This window comes from Polyodon spathula, chromosome 6 (genome assembly GCF_017654505.1).
Source record: "Polyodon spathula isolate WHYD16114869_AA chromosome 6, ASM1765450v1, whole genome shotgun sequence".
Taxonomy (NCBI): domain Eukaryota; kingdom Metazoa; phylum Chordata; class Actinopteri; order Acipenseriformes; family Polyodontidae; genus Polyodon; species Polyodon spathula.
Window position 1 is genome coordinate 60,753,088 of NC_054539.1, and position 16,877 is coordinate 60,769,964.

Here is a 16,877-nt window from a genome sequence, read left to right on the forward strand (position 1 = left end):
GCTTTTTTTAATCCACAGCTACATATAATTACCATTCCAGTAAATAATCTTTCTTACTAATTAGTAATACATAAGTATTAGCGATAATCTCCTTGTTTATTCGTAGGATGTAGTATATATTTTGGCACAACATATTTATTATGCAGTACTGTAGCTCAGCACGTGTCACAACCTAAAGTATCTTTTTATTTGAATTGTTTTACATATCAACTTCAGTTATGATTATACCATTCAAGAAAAGAACCCTGGAATGTAGCACTTTGTATATTGCAAGGGTACAAGCTAACAGGCCAGACATTTCACATCTGGTGTATTTTTCTATTTGAATGTTTGCTCTTTAGGGAGATACTGAAAAGCACTAGCAGCTGAGGAGGTCTACAATGGAAAGCCGCTCTGGGTTATGTGTCTAGGGAGCTGGATGGACTTCTTAGAGCAAGGCTGTGGTTGTGGAGTTTGAACCTTAATTGCAAGATATTAGTCAAGATCACCCAATTACAGAATGTGAGGGTTAAGATTGTACTGGTTAGGTGGCACAGTGTGCTGAACAGAGACTTGGCAAGTTTGGTAGTTCAATTTTGCTTTTCCCATAGAAAATACAATACTAAAGGTACTATCCAAAACACTAATTTACTATACTACACCACAGTACATTACAGGAAACTATTGTGTTTTTCTACAGTATTATAGTAATGCTTTATATTGGTTGGAAGTCAGTAGTCTGACCTCCACATCATAAAGCACACATACAATTCAACACTGTGCACCTATATATCAAATAGGGTTGTCCTTCCAAGTAGGCTTGAGGTAGGTTGGCTGGAAAATGCAGGGATCATTTGAAACACGTACGTGGATATGAAACATTGTATGTTATTCAATGAAAACATAAACATGCTTTTTCTTGGACTGCTTTATTTAAAATGCAATACTGAAATGTCTGGAAACATTTAAGCTCCTTATAGGTTTAATACAAGCATTTTGATGCATTTAAATCATTTTTGTTTTAAACCCCTACAAAAAACATGCGTTTACACATTGATGTTCATGTTCTTCAAAATCAAGTACAGTACTGGTTATTTTTTAGTACACAAAACATGATATACCAGCTTTGTCATGAAAACTGTTGATGGGTAAGCTCACATAACCATGGTGAGAACTGACATCTCAAAAGATTGCAGAAGCACTGTCAATATAATACCATTCTCCCTGAAGCTCAGCTGCCAAGAACAAAAATGCAGTAGCATCAAAGGGAGGATAAGTGCAAAACAATAATTTTGCCCACATAGAGCATATAAGGATGTATTCAAATTTGAAGGCATAACTATGTTAAAATGTTAGATGAACATCTACGGAAGACATAGGGAAGAAAACCCCTAAAATGTAACAAATCCACTTCTCTTAGGAAGACAGATATTTATTGAGTTACTATAAGGTGAAGGTGCATTTACAACAAAGCTTCTTCAAATAACATTTTGTATACTACAGAAAAAACAAGAGAAAAAACTGACAACCTTCAAACTGCTGCAAATGGAGAAGTTTCAAATTCCAAAGTGTATAGCAAAATAAATAAATAATAAAAAAACTCAGCAATACAGTAATTAACAACACCAGCTGTTTCTTACAGTAAACCACAGGCTCAGTTGCAGTGTTTTTTTTTTTTACTTTCATTTGTTTTAGCTTACATGGACAGCCAGTGGTCAACTGATTCCACTGGCTGGAAAGAGTACTGGAACAGCACATTACACATTAGGCACATGTTTCAAAGCCCTATTTCTTTAATGCATTTAACTCCTGTTTCAATATCAACGTTAAACACAACACAATACTAAACACTCAATGCAGCTTGATGCACTGCTACAAAGATTTAAAAGTTGCACATGTTGCATTCGATGATGATGTCAAGTACAGATGAAATTGAATACTGAAGTTTGCTGCTTCTTCACAGTCTTCTATCTGTATATTCTGCTGAAGCCAACCTCTGAGTATTAGCCTTGATGCAACCACAGCACATTATGGCACAATGGAACTCATAGCCAGCTAACCAACTCCCGGTTCAGATGACTCAGCACCCACAATGAAGATCTACAGTACGTCCCATTCAGGCTCCCTCGACGCGTCCCAAAATAGCACTTCATGTCATATAACCAGTAATTGCTCTTAAAGCATAGAGCAGCTCTGCTTGCATACGAGCTTCCATAAGAAGCAAATTTACATGTACCTACAAAACAAATAATAAATATAAAACTGTTTTATTCTTCCCCTTTATTAGTACAGTTAAGACTAACAAAGTTAAAAAAAATACATAAAATAAATAAATAAAATGCTCCGTTACATTGCAATATATAAAGTAAATTTGTTTTAACAAATAAATCATAAAAGTCTAACTATACATTTACAACTGGGAAATTATTAACTTCCTTGTAAACTACCTTCATATAGGTCAAAGCACAAAAATAACCCTCACCTTCTCAGAATGTTTAAATTCCCTCCAGAAGCTGTCATACATTCTTTTGGTGATCTTCTCGGGGCTGCAGACCACGGTCTTGATGTAAACTTTAAAGCTGCGATCCAACAGCTGATTGATTTCCCCATAATCATAGTCGTCGTATCTGTGGAAAAAGGGAAACAAAAACACTTGCAGGCTGTTTTTTAGTTTTAAAAAACATTAGATCTGTATCTAATATATGCTGTTTAATGCGCACAAACCTTATTCCAAACATGCAGTGGATGTAGTTCCAGATTGCCCTCCTCAGCATGGAGGTGTCCACATCCTGGTGCATCGCCATGGTGTTGTATGTTAAGTTGTAAGTGATCTGGAACTTCTCATCAAGCAGCTGACCCACATCGGGGTAAAGACGATTCACCAAGGAGTAGCCGTGGTCCTCCCAGCTGTAGTCCTGCAAGTTAACAATAAAAATCACTTCAGTCAGTGCAATTTCAATCTTCCATGCAATGTGTACATTTCATCAGACTAGTATTTACAGAACTACTGTCCGTGTCTGAAGATCTTACCTGAGCGCGAAAGGTAGGCACATGCTCCCCACGTCTTGAGAAGTCTTTATATCCGTAACTCGTGTCTTCGAAGTGACGGGAGACATCCCTGGTTGGCACTGAATCTTCTTCCTCTGTAAATTATAAGAACACAACATTCAGAATTTGCGACAGTGCAAAACCATTTAAAAAAAATTCAAAGTGCAAAACCAAATCAATTCTAGAGTTACAGCTTACATTGTATTTTTAAATCTCCAACATTAAAAGCAAGCAGTGCATTTACCACTCTCCAATTCAACAAAGAGGAGTTTCAGATAAAGCCAAATATATTTATATATAAAAATGAATAAATAAATAAATAAATAAATAAAATTATTATTAATAATAATAATAATAATAATAATAATAAATAATAATAATAAATAAATAAATAGATAAATAAATAACATGTTCTCCTCCTTCTGGACTGATTTGGTGTATGTTATGATCTTTAAGATGGTGAGATTTCTTCTCACCTGCAGCTGCTACCAGCATGCTTTCAGTTTTCTCCCTCTCAAAGCGGGTTGCCATCTCCTCTTGACTCGCCTCTTCCTCGTCTCTGCATTCCTGCAGCAGCTTCATCTTCTCCATTAGTGCCTCCACCTCACAAGGGGCATCAGTCAACTGGAAAACAAAGACAATTTACAGATTTACTCACCACGCTCTGCCACAGCAGCTACACTGCAGATAATTAAGAAAAATAAACACTTCCATGGGTCAGAAGCTGTAATGACAATGCTAAGACTCCACAGTAACAGAGTGGAGGCTGGCCACAAAGTGGAAACAATGCACAGAAATCTAAAACGTCACACAGCTGTCTTTTGTTATTTGGGACTACAGGTACTGCACTGTTTAAAAAGTGTAAGAGTAAAAGTGTGTCACTAAAATCCTCACACTCACCGCATGTTTGCCTTGAATCTCATCCGGCGTGCCGTTTCCATTGGCGATGTCGCAGGCGCAGTAGTTGCTGACGGAAGGGGGTTGGAAAATGTGCCCTCCATCACAGTGAATTTCAGGACTGATTCCACAACCGAATGTGAAGGAGGCCAGCGAGTGGTAGTGTGTGAGAAGGACCACTGCATGAATGAGCTCGGCTAGGGACCAGCTGTGCTCTTCAGCCTTCAACAGTTGCTAAGAAAAACACACACAAAAAAAGGAAAAGATAATAAGATCATATGTTGTTTCCAGCAAACAGGATTTATATCTGAGACTCAAGGAAGTAAAATGTGAACTAGCTTATGACAAGAAGCCCCAACTGTAATCTGTGGTTTCTCGTGGTCGGTTTCGTTCGAGAAAGCTCCTTTGAATTCATACCTTGATGTGAGCTTTTGTGACAAGCCATGGTCGGTGTGCGAGTATTTTATTCAGCTCCCCCAAATGCTGCAGCTTCTGTGGGGCTCCTTCCAAACCATTCAGCCACTTGGAGTCCCCTCCCACTTGAAGGAAATCATTCACGTGCAAGTTCACCAGATAGGAACACTGATGCCTGGCTGCAGCCTGAAACAAATAAAAAACATGTAATTTAACACAAAGAGCCACTAAGATGAACACCACTTGCCACAGAATAATCATTTCCTAGTCTGTGTGCTCGGTCTACACTCACCATGATCCCAATGTAGTGCCGGCAATGGAGTGAAAGGGGGCCATCCATCTGCAGCAGGTAGTGCTGTGTCCTAAGAAAGCTCTCCAGGTACTGAGGGTGGAATCCCATTACTAGAGAAATGTTGTCAAGGCGACCCAAGGCAGCAAAAGTGTCTTCAAAAATCGCCTGTGTCTTATCATTTACTTTACTTACTTGAAGTATCTGTCAAACAGGAAAACAGGTCTAGGATTACAATTGTTAAAATCTACTGAACTGCAGTGCCCTCTGTCTAACCAAGTTGTAAGTGTATTTCATCTAAACAGATTACTGTGGCAATGCCACATCTCACAGGACTATTACATAAAAGCCTAAATCCCATCGCCATTCTCTTGACACCCAGCTCCAGCAAACTGCACTGCAAACCACTGGTCTTGTCTCTGTCAGACTCCAGATTTATTTATTCAAAAGATTTACCTCTTTTTCAGGGATAAATCTGCTTGGTCCATGTCCCAGAGTCCTTGGAATTTGAACTCCAATGTCCTGAAGAGAAGGAAAAAAAAAAAGAATGTTACGAATAAAAAACGATTTTACCTGTGTAAATGCTTTCGTATTCACAGTAGTCATCATGAAACATCCTAAAGGTTATAAAGTTCAAACATTATGTGGTGTAGTGACCTAGATACATGGCAATCCATTGCATAGAGATCAATGGTGTGAAACATGCTTGAAACAAAGATCTAAAGGGACAATAAAAACAATTAAAGTACTACCGTTGGTGGAATCCACTTGGCCCAGTGCCTAGGACACAGAGTACAGTTCAAATTCAGCAAGAATGAAGTTTTGACACTTACAGCACCTTGGTTTCATACTTCAGCGCTCTGACAAATTGAGCTTCTACATCTGTCAGGAAATCAACAGAGTAAGAACATCAGCCTCTTAAAAAGCAGAGAGACCGAGGACTACTGCAAATAGAACCACAACTGAGCTCTACCAGCACTTATGTATGAAAGAGTACTTGTGAGAACTCCAATTTGATTTAAATGCACAAGACCTTTAATGTTTAATAGCAATTCCCGAGCACCATCACCTTCGTGCACTTTCACTTTGCAACCAAACACACAACATTATTCATTGTCCGAGACGGAGATAGACATGTAAACAATCGCGTTGTTATAAAAATTGTTGCCCCATTATTTGTATTAATCCATCCAATATTTGTTTATTTCTTCTTTAAAAGCAACTATGTGCTGTTTTTGTAAATATTTGACATGGTGCATTTTCCTGTCCGATAAATTGAATTGCACAATATTAAAAAAAAATTAAAAAGCAATAAATCAGAGAGATAGATAGATAGATAGATAGATAGACAGATAGATAGATAGACAGATAGATAGTGGCTGTGTGCAAGGATTTATAAAAAAATAAAAGTAAGAATATGCTGTGAAGTTCTTTTATTTTGTAATTCAATTTCAATTTTTTGCATGGTGGGTATTTTAGTCAACAAATAGGTCCGACACTCATCACTTAATTCTATCCATGGCCTGCTCATAATGTAAAATGTTATTTCAGAATGCAGACTATTCTTAAGGCAACTGCTTCCTCAAATGAGTCATTTAGTTTGACAAGCACCCATGGATCCTGTCATTATGGTCATGTAGTATCAGGTCGGAGAGAGTACAGTGGTTAAAGCCTGGCAATTGCACTGCTTTATTTCACAGTCATGCCTGTGTCATAAACTCACCCAGTCCTGTTTACTGTAGTAGTAATAATAATAACAATAATAAAATAAAATACATTTTAGAGTGTCCTTCTATCATTTAAGAAACATTGCAAAAGTTTGATCATTCTTGTCTTGGATGATGCAAAGAAAATAGTACATGCTTTTGTTTTTTCTAGGTTAGAATACTGTAACATCTTAATTTTCTGGACTTACAAGTCACGCTATATCACGCCTACAGCTAGTGCAAAATGCTGCTGCTAGAACGCTAACTAGAACAGAAAACAGGGCTCACGTTATGCCTGTGTTGGCATCATTGCATTGGCTTCCTGTGCATTACAGAATGATTTTAAAATTCTATTACTAGTTTTTAAAGCACTGAATGGACTATCTCCACAATATCTAAATGATATTCTAATTCCTTATCAGCCTAAACGATCTGCAAATGCTGGCCTTTTATGTATTCCGAAGGTGAATGGTTTAAGGACGGGTGAGGCTGCTTTCTGTTTTAATGCCCCCCATACTCTGGAACTCCTTACCCCCTTTTATCAGAGATTCACCTTCAATTGCAATCTTCAAATCTCGATTAAAAACATACCTTTTTAATATAGCTTTTCCATAACAGTTTTATGTTTTATTCTGAATTTTACTGTTACTTCTGTTTTTAATAATTGTACTCTTTTCTTACTGTTTATTATTGTATTGCTGTATTTTTTTATCTGTATGTAAAGCGCTTTGAATTGTATTGTACATGACTTGCGCTATATAAATAAAGGTTTATTATTATTATTATTATTATTATTATTATTATTATTACACTATGTAACACCATTTTTGTTCCTTGGTAGTAAGTGTTATTTCCTAATTGCTTATGCCTCAAAAGTATAGAAAATGGCTATTATTCCCCACAAACTTTGCTTTTGTGACCAGGACAGTGATATTTCAAAATATCACTATTTCCAATGGGAAAACAGGCAAATGTGTGTCTTTTCGTTCACATAAAGTCAGAAAAAACAACATATGAATCCAAATTAACATGTATTTATACTAAAGTAATACAAAAATGACTACAAAAGATTTAGAAGTGAGCAGTTTTTCGAGATTTACGATATTACAGTATTTACAGTATAATCGTAAATCTCGAAAAACTACTCACTTCTAAATCTTTTGTAGTCATTTTTGTCGAAAAGGCACACATTTGCCCGTTTTACCACTGGAAATAGTGATATTTTGAAATATCACTGTCCCGGTCACAAAAGCAAAGTTTGTGGGGAATAATAGCCATTTTTCATGCTTTTGAGGCATAAGCAATTAGGAAATAACACTTACTACCCAGGAACCAAAAAAAAAAAAAAAAAAAAAAAAAGTTACACGGTGTTATTATTATTATTATTATTATTATTATTATTATTATTATTATTATTATTATAACAACAACAACAATAATAATAAAATATTAACAACAACAACAACAATAATAATAATAATAATAATAATAATAATAATAATAATAAATAATAATAATAATAAATAATAATAATAATAAAGTTGCTATCTGGCTTGTATAAACTGAAGAGGTCATCACTTATCGCCATGCAGCCAACCATAATTGCCATTTGAATGTATAATTCAGTACGACTAGTGCTGGCAATTAATGGATCATTATATGCTCACCTAACAAAGTCTATGAAACAATAATAAAAAGTAACAGTGACATTAATACATAACTAACGTAAATGGCAGCAGCAGAATTTATTTATATTATATTACTTATTTCTCATCAGACGCCCTTTTCCAAAAAATTATACTGCGTCATGACACGTAGGGCAAATTTATTATTTATTATTATTATTATTATTATTATTATATTGGACGTTTTTTTGTTACTTGGTTGTTCCAACTGCGGTCACGTGCAGAAACTTTTTTTACGTCAGTAACGTCGGAAAATTTACTCAGTCACTAACATTACAATGAATTTCGTTCGATAAAAAAAAGATGAACTTTTCTTTTTTTTTTTTTTTTTTTTTTTTTTTTTTTTTTTTTTCTAAAGCAAGCTATTTAAAAAAATATCAATAATAATAATAATAATAATAATAATATAATAATAATAATAATAATAATAATTAGTTATGACCGTGAAGATTAACAGTCGATTGTATTTCAGAAGATGATGGTTACGGCAATACAATATTAATATCTATATTCCATCTGTCTCACATATGCGTCTCGTCGTACTCAAAATGAACCAGTTTATAAACGCAAAATGAAAAAAAAAAAAACAACATAAAGAACAAACACATTCTCTTTGTCTGTACTGCTATAGCTAAAACACTATCTAGCCTAATCTGTTCTCGTCTCGGCTCCCTCGGCTCCGGCCCCCCCCCCCCCCCCCCCCCCCCCCAAAAAAAAGATGCCCCAACAAGTACAGTATCTGCGTTTAAGATTTTTTAGTTTTAAGATGATCACGCTTTGTTATAAACAAGCACTTGGCAGGTACGCCACTTGTAAGATCGCTCAGATATTTGAAAGTGCACGTTCTACAGAGGAAGATAGTGGTAAAAAATACATAATTATGAAATACGTTACAGAAATATAAATCGAATATATTACTAACTGATCCTATAAGTTCCAAGTATCAGTGCAACGCACGGTGTATATATCCACAATCAACTCTCTAAATTGGAGTTGTACTGTATTTATTTTATTTTTTTAACTCATGAAAAGCATTTACACTTGTAAAATGCATTTAAAACTAATGACGGGTTGTGCAAGAGCTACAATTATTGGATATTGTTATACCGACATTTTCTGTCACTTTCTCTTACCTTGGAAAGCCTTTTACAATGAGAGCAAATCTTCAATAAATCGCTAACCATCAGAGAAGTGGTTTCGACCGCTTTGTTTGGTCTTGTTGCATGCCTCATACTTTGGCTTGTCGATATTTTCAGACAATTTTTTATTTTATTATTTTTTTATTGAATTCTTCGGTGTTTTTCGCCATAAGCAGTTCTAGCCTGAATGTATCGGTGTTTCTGTTCAGGGCAAATAAATGGCACGCTCCAAAAGTGACGTTTACGACCCGTGACCAATCAGGACCAGCACGGAATGCATGGTAAACAACTCCTGCATACATTAGCTGCATATCCCCCCCGAAAGCAACTTCGGCTATTCACTGAGTAAAGCTGCAAAGCAGCGATCCAACCAACAGGCTTACTGTGCAATGAGAGGGTGGGCACCCTGACACCCGGAGGCTGTTATTTGTGCTGTAAAATGAAACGCGATGATTAACAGGCCTGACACCTCAAAAAAGAAACAATTGGAACACAGTGACCCTTTGATTGTGAAGCAATATTTAGCTTCGGAAAAACTAAATGTTTTGTACCACCACCTTATATAGCACGTAAACTGTTTGTTTATGACGGTGTGTGCTTTAAGTTAATTTCAATGCACTGATATGACAACAACACTTCCTTAAATAACCCCCACAAATCTACAGAATACAACAGTATTCATATATTTATATTTAAAAACAAACACAAATAGTATACACCCTCATATCTTGTTTTATACTACAGTAAGTAGGAAAGCATTTAGTAGTATAACAAAGAAAATAATTAAATACCTTGTATGAAAATAAATAAATAAATAAATAATAAAAATAACACCCTGGCGAGATCTGCAAAAAACATGTCTTTTCTTGTCCTAATCAAGTCAAATCAAATCTTATGCTTTCCTGACAGGGTTGTAAATATACACAATTAGAGCTATTAGTATAGTGAAAAGTATATAACCGTGACCTACCGTACACAGTATGTACATGGTAAAATATACTGGAAGCGTGAGGTGGATACTGTAGGCAGACAGGTTCTTCCCTACTATACAGATCTTGATTCTGGGTCATTCCATGAAAATGGTATGTTTACAGTAACACAAAACAGAGGGGAAGCCCGATATTTTTGTGGTCAGCAGTCTATCCTGAAACACAAATGTAGAGCACTTCTCTAGATACTTCAACATACAGTACGTTTAACATACAATGCTTCCTCAGTGACCTCCTTCTCATCTCTTTGCGTGGTGCAAATGACAGCACTGGTAGTTAACCTCTAGCGTAGTAGATATAGAAGAAAAGCTAACCTCTTAGGATTACTGTACATCAATACTTGTATACTGACAGTTACCCTGAACATTAAATTAATACTGATGAGAACATTTGTAAGTGTAAGAGCTCTATGTTATCTTGTCTTTTCTGAAACAAACAAGACACCTTTAAAACTGGAGTTTGTTTTCACAGGAAGTAAGGCAAACAATCGGTTCCTAGTTATTATGGTACTGCACCCAAAAGACACTCCCAATTTGTATTGCTTTTGCTGCAACACATCTCTGCCTCGAAAGGTACAGGGGACAGAATGTTTGGTGGAACAACATCTGGTTATCCTTGATTACACCACGTAACAATTTTTTTTTTTTTTTTTTTTTGTTCCTGGGTAGTAAGTGTTATTTCCTAACTGCTTATGCCTCAAAAGTATAGAAAATGGCTATTATTCCCCACAAACTTTGCTTTTGTGACCAAGACAGTGATATTTCAAAATATCACTATTTCCAATGGGAAAACGGGCAAATGTGTGTCTTTTTGTTCACATAAAGTCAGAAAAAAACAACATATTAATCCAAATTAACATGTATTTATACTAAAGTAATATAAAAATGACTACAAAAGATTTAAAAGTGAGCAGTTTTCGAGATTTACGATTATACTGTATTTACCCATTGGAAATAGTGATATTTTGAAATATCACTGTCCTGGTTACAAAAGCAAAGTTTGTGGGGAATAATAGCAATTTTCTATACTTTTGAGGCATAAGCAATTAGGAAATAATACTTACTACCCAGGAACAAAAATTATGTTACATAGTGTTATTGTATGTGGCATTGTTACAGCATAGCCTGAAAAATGTTCTTACTGGATATGCTATGAGCTAACTACAAATTAACTTGCTTACATACATTTCTACATGTTTCATGTAATTCTGTTGTAAGCTTGATTTGTGGAACATATACCAACACCCATATTTTGAACCTGCTGCAGGTATTATGATATAAAAATTCAATCTAAGCTGCTATTGACAACTGCTGAGAATTAAGGCTTACCCCTACCTACTGTACACTAAAAGGCAGTCACTGTAAAGTGAACGGTAAAATGATAAATGTCAATATACGTGGGGCCGTTATGAAATTGATTAACTTAAAGCTCCTGTCTCTTTAGTCACACGACTGAACTGAAGAACAGTCTTTGAAACTCTGCTGCTGCTGCCAGCAGGCATATCATTTTTTTGTTCCTCAAAAGTGATTTCACTAAATGTTGAATAAAAAAAATATAAAAGCAGGAAATGATCAGCTAATTTTAAGCCACTTGCTCCGATCCACTGCCTTGCGATAACATGGCAAAACTGCACTAAAAGAGAGACTGCTCCACTATTGACCAAACCATCTGGTTTATATATAACTGCACGATCAAAATGAGGAAGTTCAGCCTCTACACAAGAATGAGAACTGTAAAAGACACAGGAAGAAGCCTACAACGGGAAGAAAGCTACCGCCAACACTTAAAGCACCTGTAAAATAATTATGCTGGCACTAGATTAGTTATCTTAATTGTTGTTCTTAATTCCACCCCTCCCCCTGACCTATCTATATATTCAGAAAAGGCTCAATCACAGACATACAGGAATTCAATATTCCATTTTTTGATTGGTTCACTTGCTAGTTTCATGAAAAAAACAATACATTTTAAGTAAGAGAAAGGATATATTGGTCTATTCACCCACACACATATTGTATTTAGTGTAAATATATGTATTTGTGTGTTTAGACACTGATCATTGCAAGAATGGATGCGACTCACTGAAATTTCAGTCGTGTATTCAAAGTTTCCAAAATAGCTGGGAATTTCCTGGCCATTTCCTTCCGTGTTAATAGTGCCTTTACTGAAACACAGTCAAGAGTTCTTACATTTTAACACAAGACACATTTCAGGTTTTTAAAATAATCAAACCTGAAAAAGCGGACCAAATGGTACAAGTTCAAGATGGTTTTATGAGAATGATCTGTCCCCTTACAATAACACTTCCATTTAGAAAGTGCTTTTCTTTTCACGTCTGATATCCCCAAGCAAGCATACAACATTTCAATTTGACTTTACATGCTAGTCCACTTGTGCTTGGCTTCAAAAAGAAAAGGAAAATAAAGAGAAAAAAAATTCAGAACAACGTAAGGTTGCGGATACAACCCCGGTTCTCTGAAAGAGAAAATAGCCATCAACGAATGGGTATCGCCGTCAGGTGATAGGATTATGCTGAGCTTAATATAAAAGCTGCCTTTAGGCCTCTGTAGCATTGATGTCAGTGCCCAGCCCCTCGGGTGCTGAATGACTATGCAGAGCGTAGTCTTTTGCTTCAGGCCGCAAGGGCTACTGAAGCGACCTCGTTGCTTGATGGCTATTTTCTCTTTCAGAGAACCGGGGCTGCATCTGCAACTTTACGTTCTCTTTCAATTCGAAAATAGCCATCAACTAATGGGTACTGTGCACCAAAGCAGTCGCGAGGGAGATCATGCTGAAGCAATAGCCAGCACAAACGCATAAGGACATGAGCTTCAGATCCACAGTGTGGAGTGGCTCAAATGGGGCTTTTGCAAGGGCTTCCAGCACCACATCAAGGCGCCACGAGCAGAGGCTAGATGTCCTGGGAGGACGCAGCCTCCTCGCACCCTTAAGAAATTGGGATGCCAGGAAATGGTTTCGAGGCGATAACCCATCTATGCGTGTGTGACAAGCAGATATGGCTGCCAGGTACACCTTTAATGTGGAAGGGGACATACCATCATCTAATAGTCTCTGGAGAAACTGTAAGATAACTGCCATGGGGCAGGTAACTGGGTCCTGGCCCTGGGCCAGACACCAGTCCTGAAATAACTGCCATTTATAAGCGTATTACGACCTGGTAGAGGGAGCTCTTGCGCTCTGAATAGTGGCTAACTGCCAATGACAGCCCTACAGCTGACAGGCATTCCCATTCAGGGGCCAGACCCATAGCTGCATCAGCTGGGGGTTCGGGTGCCACAGATCGCCCTGGGCCTGAGAGAGGAGATCCGTCCCCAGGTCGAAAACCAGGTCCTTCAGGGCCACCGAGGAGCTACCACAAGCACTGTAGCTTTCTCTACCCTGACCTTCTCTAGGAAGGCGGGAGCAGTGGTATCAGTGGGAAGGCATATAGGAGACAAACCAGCCATTCGTGGGCCGCGTCGACTCCTAAGAGACTGTTGAGGTCTCTCATCGAGAACCAAAGAGGGCAGTGCGTAGCCTCCCATGAGGCGAAGAGATCTACGTCTGCTCTGCCAAACCACTCCCAGATGTGTTCCACCACCCTGGGGTGGAGAAGCCATTCCGAGGCCAGGGGACCTCCTCTGGAGAGGAGATCCGTGGCGTTGTTGAGTCGGCCCAGTAAGTACTGCTCGAAGAGAAGTCAGACGGGGCTGCGACCACAGTAACAGCTGAACCGCCATGCGGTGAAAGCTCGGAGATCTCAGCCTGCGATGTCTGTCTCATTGCGGGTGAAGTGCAAACGAGTTGAACCAGGCCTGGAAATGCCTTTGGTGGAGAAGGCCCAAAGGAAAGGCCTACGAGGCAGCAGCCATCAACCCCAGTATGCGCTCACACAGCACCATGCTTACTGTCTCTCTTAACCTGAATAGTGAGAGGCAAGACTGAACCTTAGGCCACGTGGGGGGGCGCAGTCGTGGGACCCTTGGATAGCTGGCGATTGCCGCCACCTCCCCTAGGGCGCCAATTGCCCCTCTTTGCAGGCCGACCGCACTGCGGGGCAGGTGCTGCCGGGTGTGCCGTAGGAGCATGAGCAGGCCTGAGCATAGGCTGTCGCCCCTACAGGGGGGAATCCCTCCACTGTGGGGCCAAACGTATGGCCAGGAGTGATAGGGACGTCCAGGAGAGACGTTCTGCTCCTGAACTCTAGCCTGGGAAAGCCAGAGTTGCCGTCTGGTGACCACCAGCGCCGCAAGGCATCGGACCTCCGCTCTGGCCGTGAGTTGGGCCAGTCTGGTGACTGCCTCAGAGACCTGGTTCAGCTCTTGTCTGTGAGCCACCATATCAGGGAGCTCCTTAATAAGGATGGCCTGATAGACAGAGAGCATGCTTGACATATTGGAAAGCTGGGCAGCTTGGGAGCAAGCGGCATACGCCTTCTTGAGGTGCATCTTTGTGGTCCGACACTGTCTGTTTGGACATTGTAGGTCGTTGGCCGATCCAATGCCCAGTGCCTGTACGAGGGCCGCAATGGCGGAGTCCACCGGGGGGAAGGCTGCCAAGCCGGCACCCTCCACTCCCTGCATGGAAGAAAAAACCTGAGCTCCAGCCACCGTCCTAAGTGCTGACACTGGGTTGGACCAGGAAGACTGGTTCTCCCTGACAAAGTCGGGGAAAGGGGGCAGTGTCCTGTCCTGTACTGGCTTAACTGATGAGAACCAGGAGGCCTGGGGCTCCTTGTCTCTGGGCCATTCCACCCGTAGACGTTGATCCGCTCACTCAACCAAAGCCTCAAATTCTGGCCCTGGAGATACCTCTGGTTCCTGTTGCAGCTGGTCCACTGAGTTGCAAGAAGGTCCCTCTTGCACAAGCTCGTCGTCACCAGACACCTGCAGAGAGAGGATGTCCTCTTCATAGTCTGAGATGGCCTCAGACTCAAGCTCAAGCTCAACAGTCGGAACGGGCTGCTGGGGAACCGGAGCAGCCGTGGTGCCAGGGGCCGACAACATACTCATCATGAGTGACTGTTGTCCCATCACCACCTCCATAAAATGACCAATCTGGTCCGTGAGGGCCAAGATCCCGCTAGGCTGTTTGTCCCTAGGGGACCTGGAGTGCGCACACTTCCGTGTGGGAGGTGAACGCTCCTTAGGAGGGGAGAGCCAAAGCTGCCCCATGCTCCTGGTAGGTGAGCGAGAGTGTCGCCCGAGAGACGGGGTGATCTGGATAGTTGCAGGCGGGCAGGAGAGAGATGCTGTACCACCTGAAGGGGGAACAGACTCACAATTAGATCCCCTGCTAGAAGGAGATCCCAGCCCCACTGCCCTGTTGGCTCTAGCCTTTAGGACCCACCTCTGGAACTTCCTGCAGATAGCGCAGAATGCTGTGTCGGACAGAGCCAATGCAGCATGTTCTGGACCCAGACATGAAACACAGAATTCATGCGGGTCCTCTGGGGGCATTTTTCAGCTACAAAAGCCGCATTCACGGAAACCCAGCATAGTGCACAGCACTTGCCCAGGTTGCACGGCGGGTACAAGCCGAATATGAGAGCTAAAGGTGGGTGCAAAATTCAACCGAGCAGTCCACACTCAGCGGACGTAACTAGGTTTTCAGTGACATAAACCCGGGGAAGGGGCAGCCGCCAGCTTCCCCTGCACAATTAAGGCAACGGAGGGTACAAACACTGAATTTTATTTTTTAATAACAGACTGTTAGAACAACAAATAGATTACGCTCAATCCTGATTAGCAACTGAAAGCAAAAGAGGCTGGGCTTTCTACGCTCTGCATAGTCATTCAGCACCCGAGGGGCGGGGCGCTGACATCAGAGCTACGGAGGCCTAAAGGCAGCTTTTATATTAAGCTCAGCATAATCCTATCACCTGACGGCGATACCCATTAGTTGATGGCTATTTTCGAATTGAAAGAGAACCATGCATTTGCTTTGTACTTGATTTCAGCAAAGTGGGTTGATGCAGTGTGCAATTAAAAACCCCATCCCTATTAAGATGACCTCACAGAAAAGCTGCCACTGAATAGAACTGTGGATGTGTAGCTCCTTCACTCCTGACTGTAATTAATATATTGTACACAGAGACGGTTAGAGAGTTATCTTTTCAAATCCCCAGGACATGAGAAGGAAGAAGTGGTGAACAGCAAACAAAGCCTAGAGGCTGCCAGCAGGCATGTTGTTTTGCAGACTTATCTCTTCAGCACCCCCTCCCCCCAACCACTTCTAAAACAAGATAAGAAGTCTGACTTGTGCAAGAATCCAGGCTTTTGTCTGGTGTTTACAGAACTCAGCGGAATCATGCAGCCTATGCTGTGCTGAAGGCTCTGCTGCCAGTGCTCATTATCAGCCTTCTCTCCCCCACAGCTGCAAGTCCGATTTGTCTCCATCGTTATCGGCCAGATGGCACCGAGATCCTTGAGTCCCGCTGGTACACGGAGCTGTGAGAGCTGTCCACTGAACATAGAACAGGGGGAGTGGAAAAGGGGAGAGAAGGGCAAGAGGTTTGTAAGTGGGATGTGATCAAATAATGCTCAAACGTATTCTTTCATGGAACAGCCAGGGTGCATGATATTATTAAAAAGCCTACCTACCCTGGGGTGAGATCTGGATACTAAGCGGCACAAACATTATAATGTGATGTAAGGATTTTGCCTTGCACTTAGGCAATTGCTGACCCACCAAAAACCTTACACCTTTATAAAAGGTGCAAACCATTGCAG

General features: G+C 40.1%; 1 protein-coding gene across 6 annotated transcripts in view; it reads right to left on the reverse strand.

Moving 5' to 3' along the window:
- Nucleotides 1-891: 891 nt before the first annotated feature.
- The window catches only part of LOC121317418 (sestrin-1-like), a 68,297-nt gene continuing 52,311 nt past the window's right edge, over nucleotides 892-16,877 (reverse strand). For 2 of the 6 annotated variants that reach the window (XM_041253333.1, XM_041253336.1), the window contains exons 2-10: nucleotides 5,084-5,149; nucleotides 4,631-4,831; nucleotides 4,342-4,524; nucleotides 3,928-4,158; nucleotides 3,504-3,651; nucleotides 3,010-3,122; nucleotides 2,704-2,894; nucleotides 2,462-2,606; nucleotides 892-2,215 (exon numbers count right to left, since the gene is read on the reverse strand). In XM_041253333.1, coding sequence (XP_041109267.1) covers nucleotides 2,129-2,215; nucleotides 2,462-2,606; nucleotides 2,704-2,894; nucleotides 3,010-3,122; nucleotides 3,504-3,651; nucleotides 3,928-4,158; nucleotides 4,342-4,524; nucleotides 4,631-4,831; nucleotides 5,084-5,149 — 1,365 coding nt within the window. In that variant the 3' untranslated portion in view covers nucleotides 892-2,128. Of the gene's footprint in view, nucleotides 2,216-2,461; nucleotides 2,607-2,703; nucleotides 2,895-3,009; nucleotides 3,123-3,503; nucleotides 3,652-3,927; nucleotides 4,159-4,341; nucleotides 4,525-4,630; nucleotides 4,832-5,083; nucleotides 5,510-9,151; nucleotides 9,512-16,877 lie in introns of those variants that run through there. The other 4 variants (XM_041253337.1, XM_041253334.1, XM_041253335.1 and 1 more) reach the window with 4 other exon arrangements.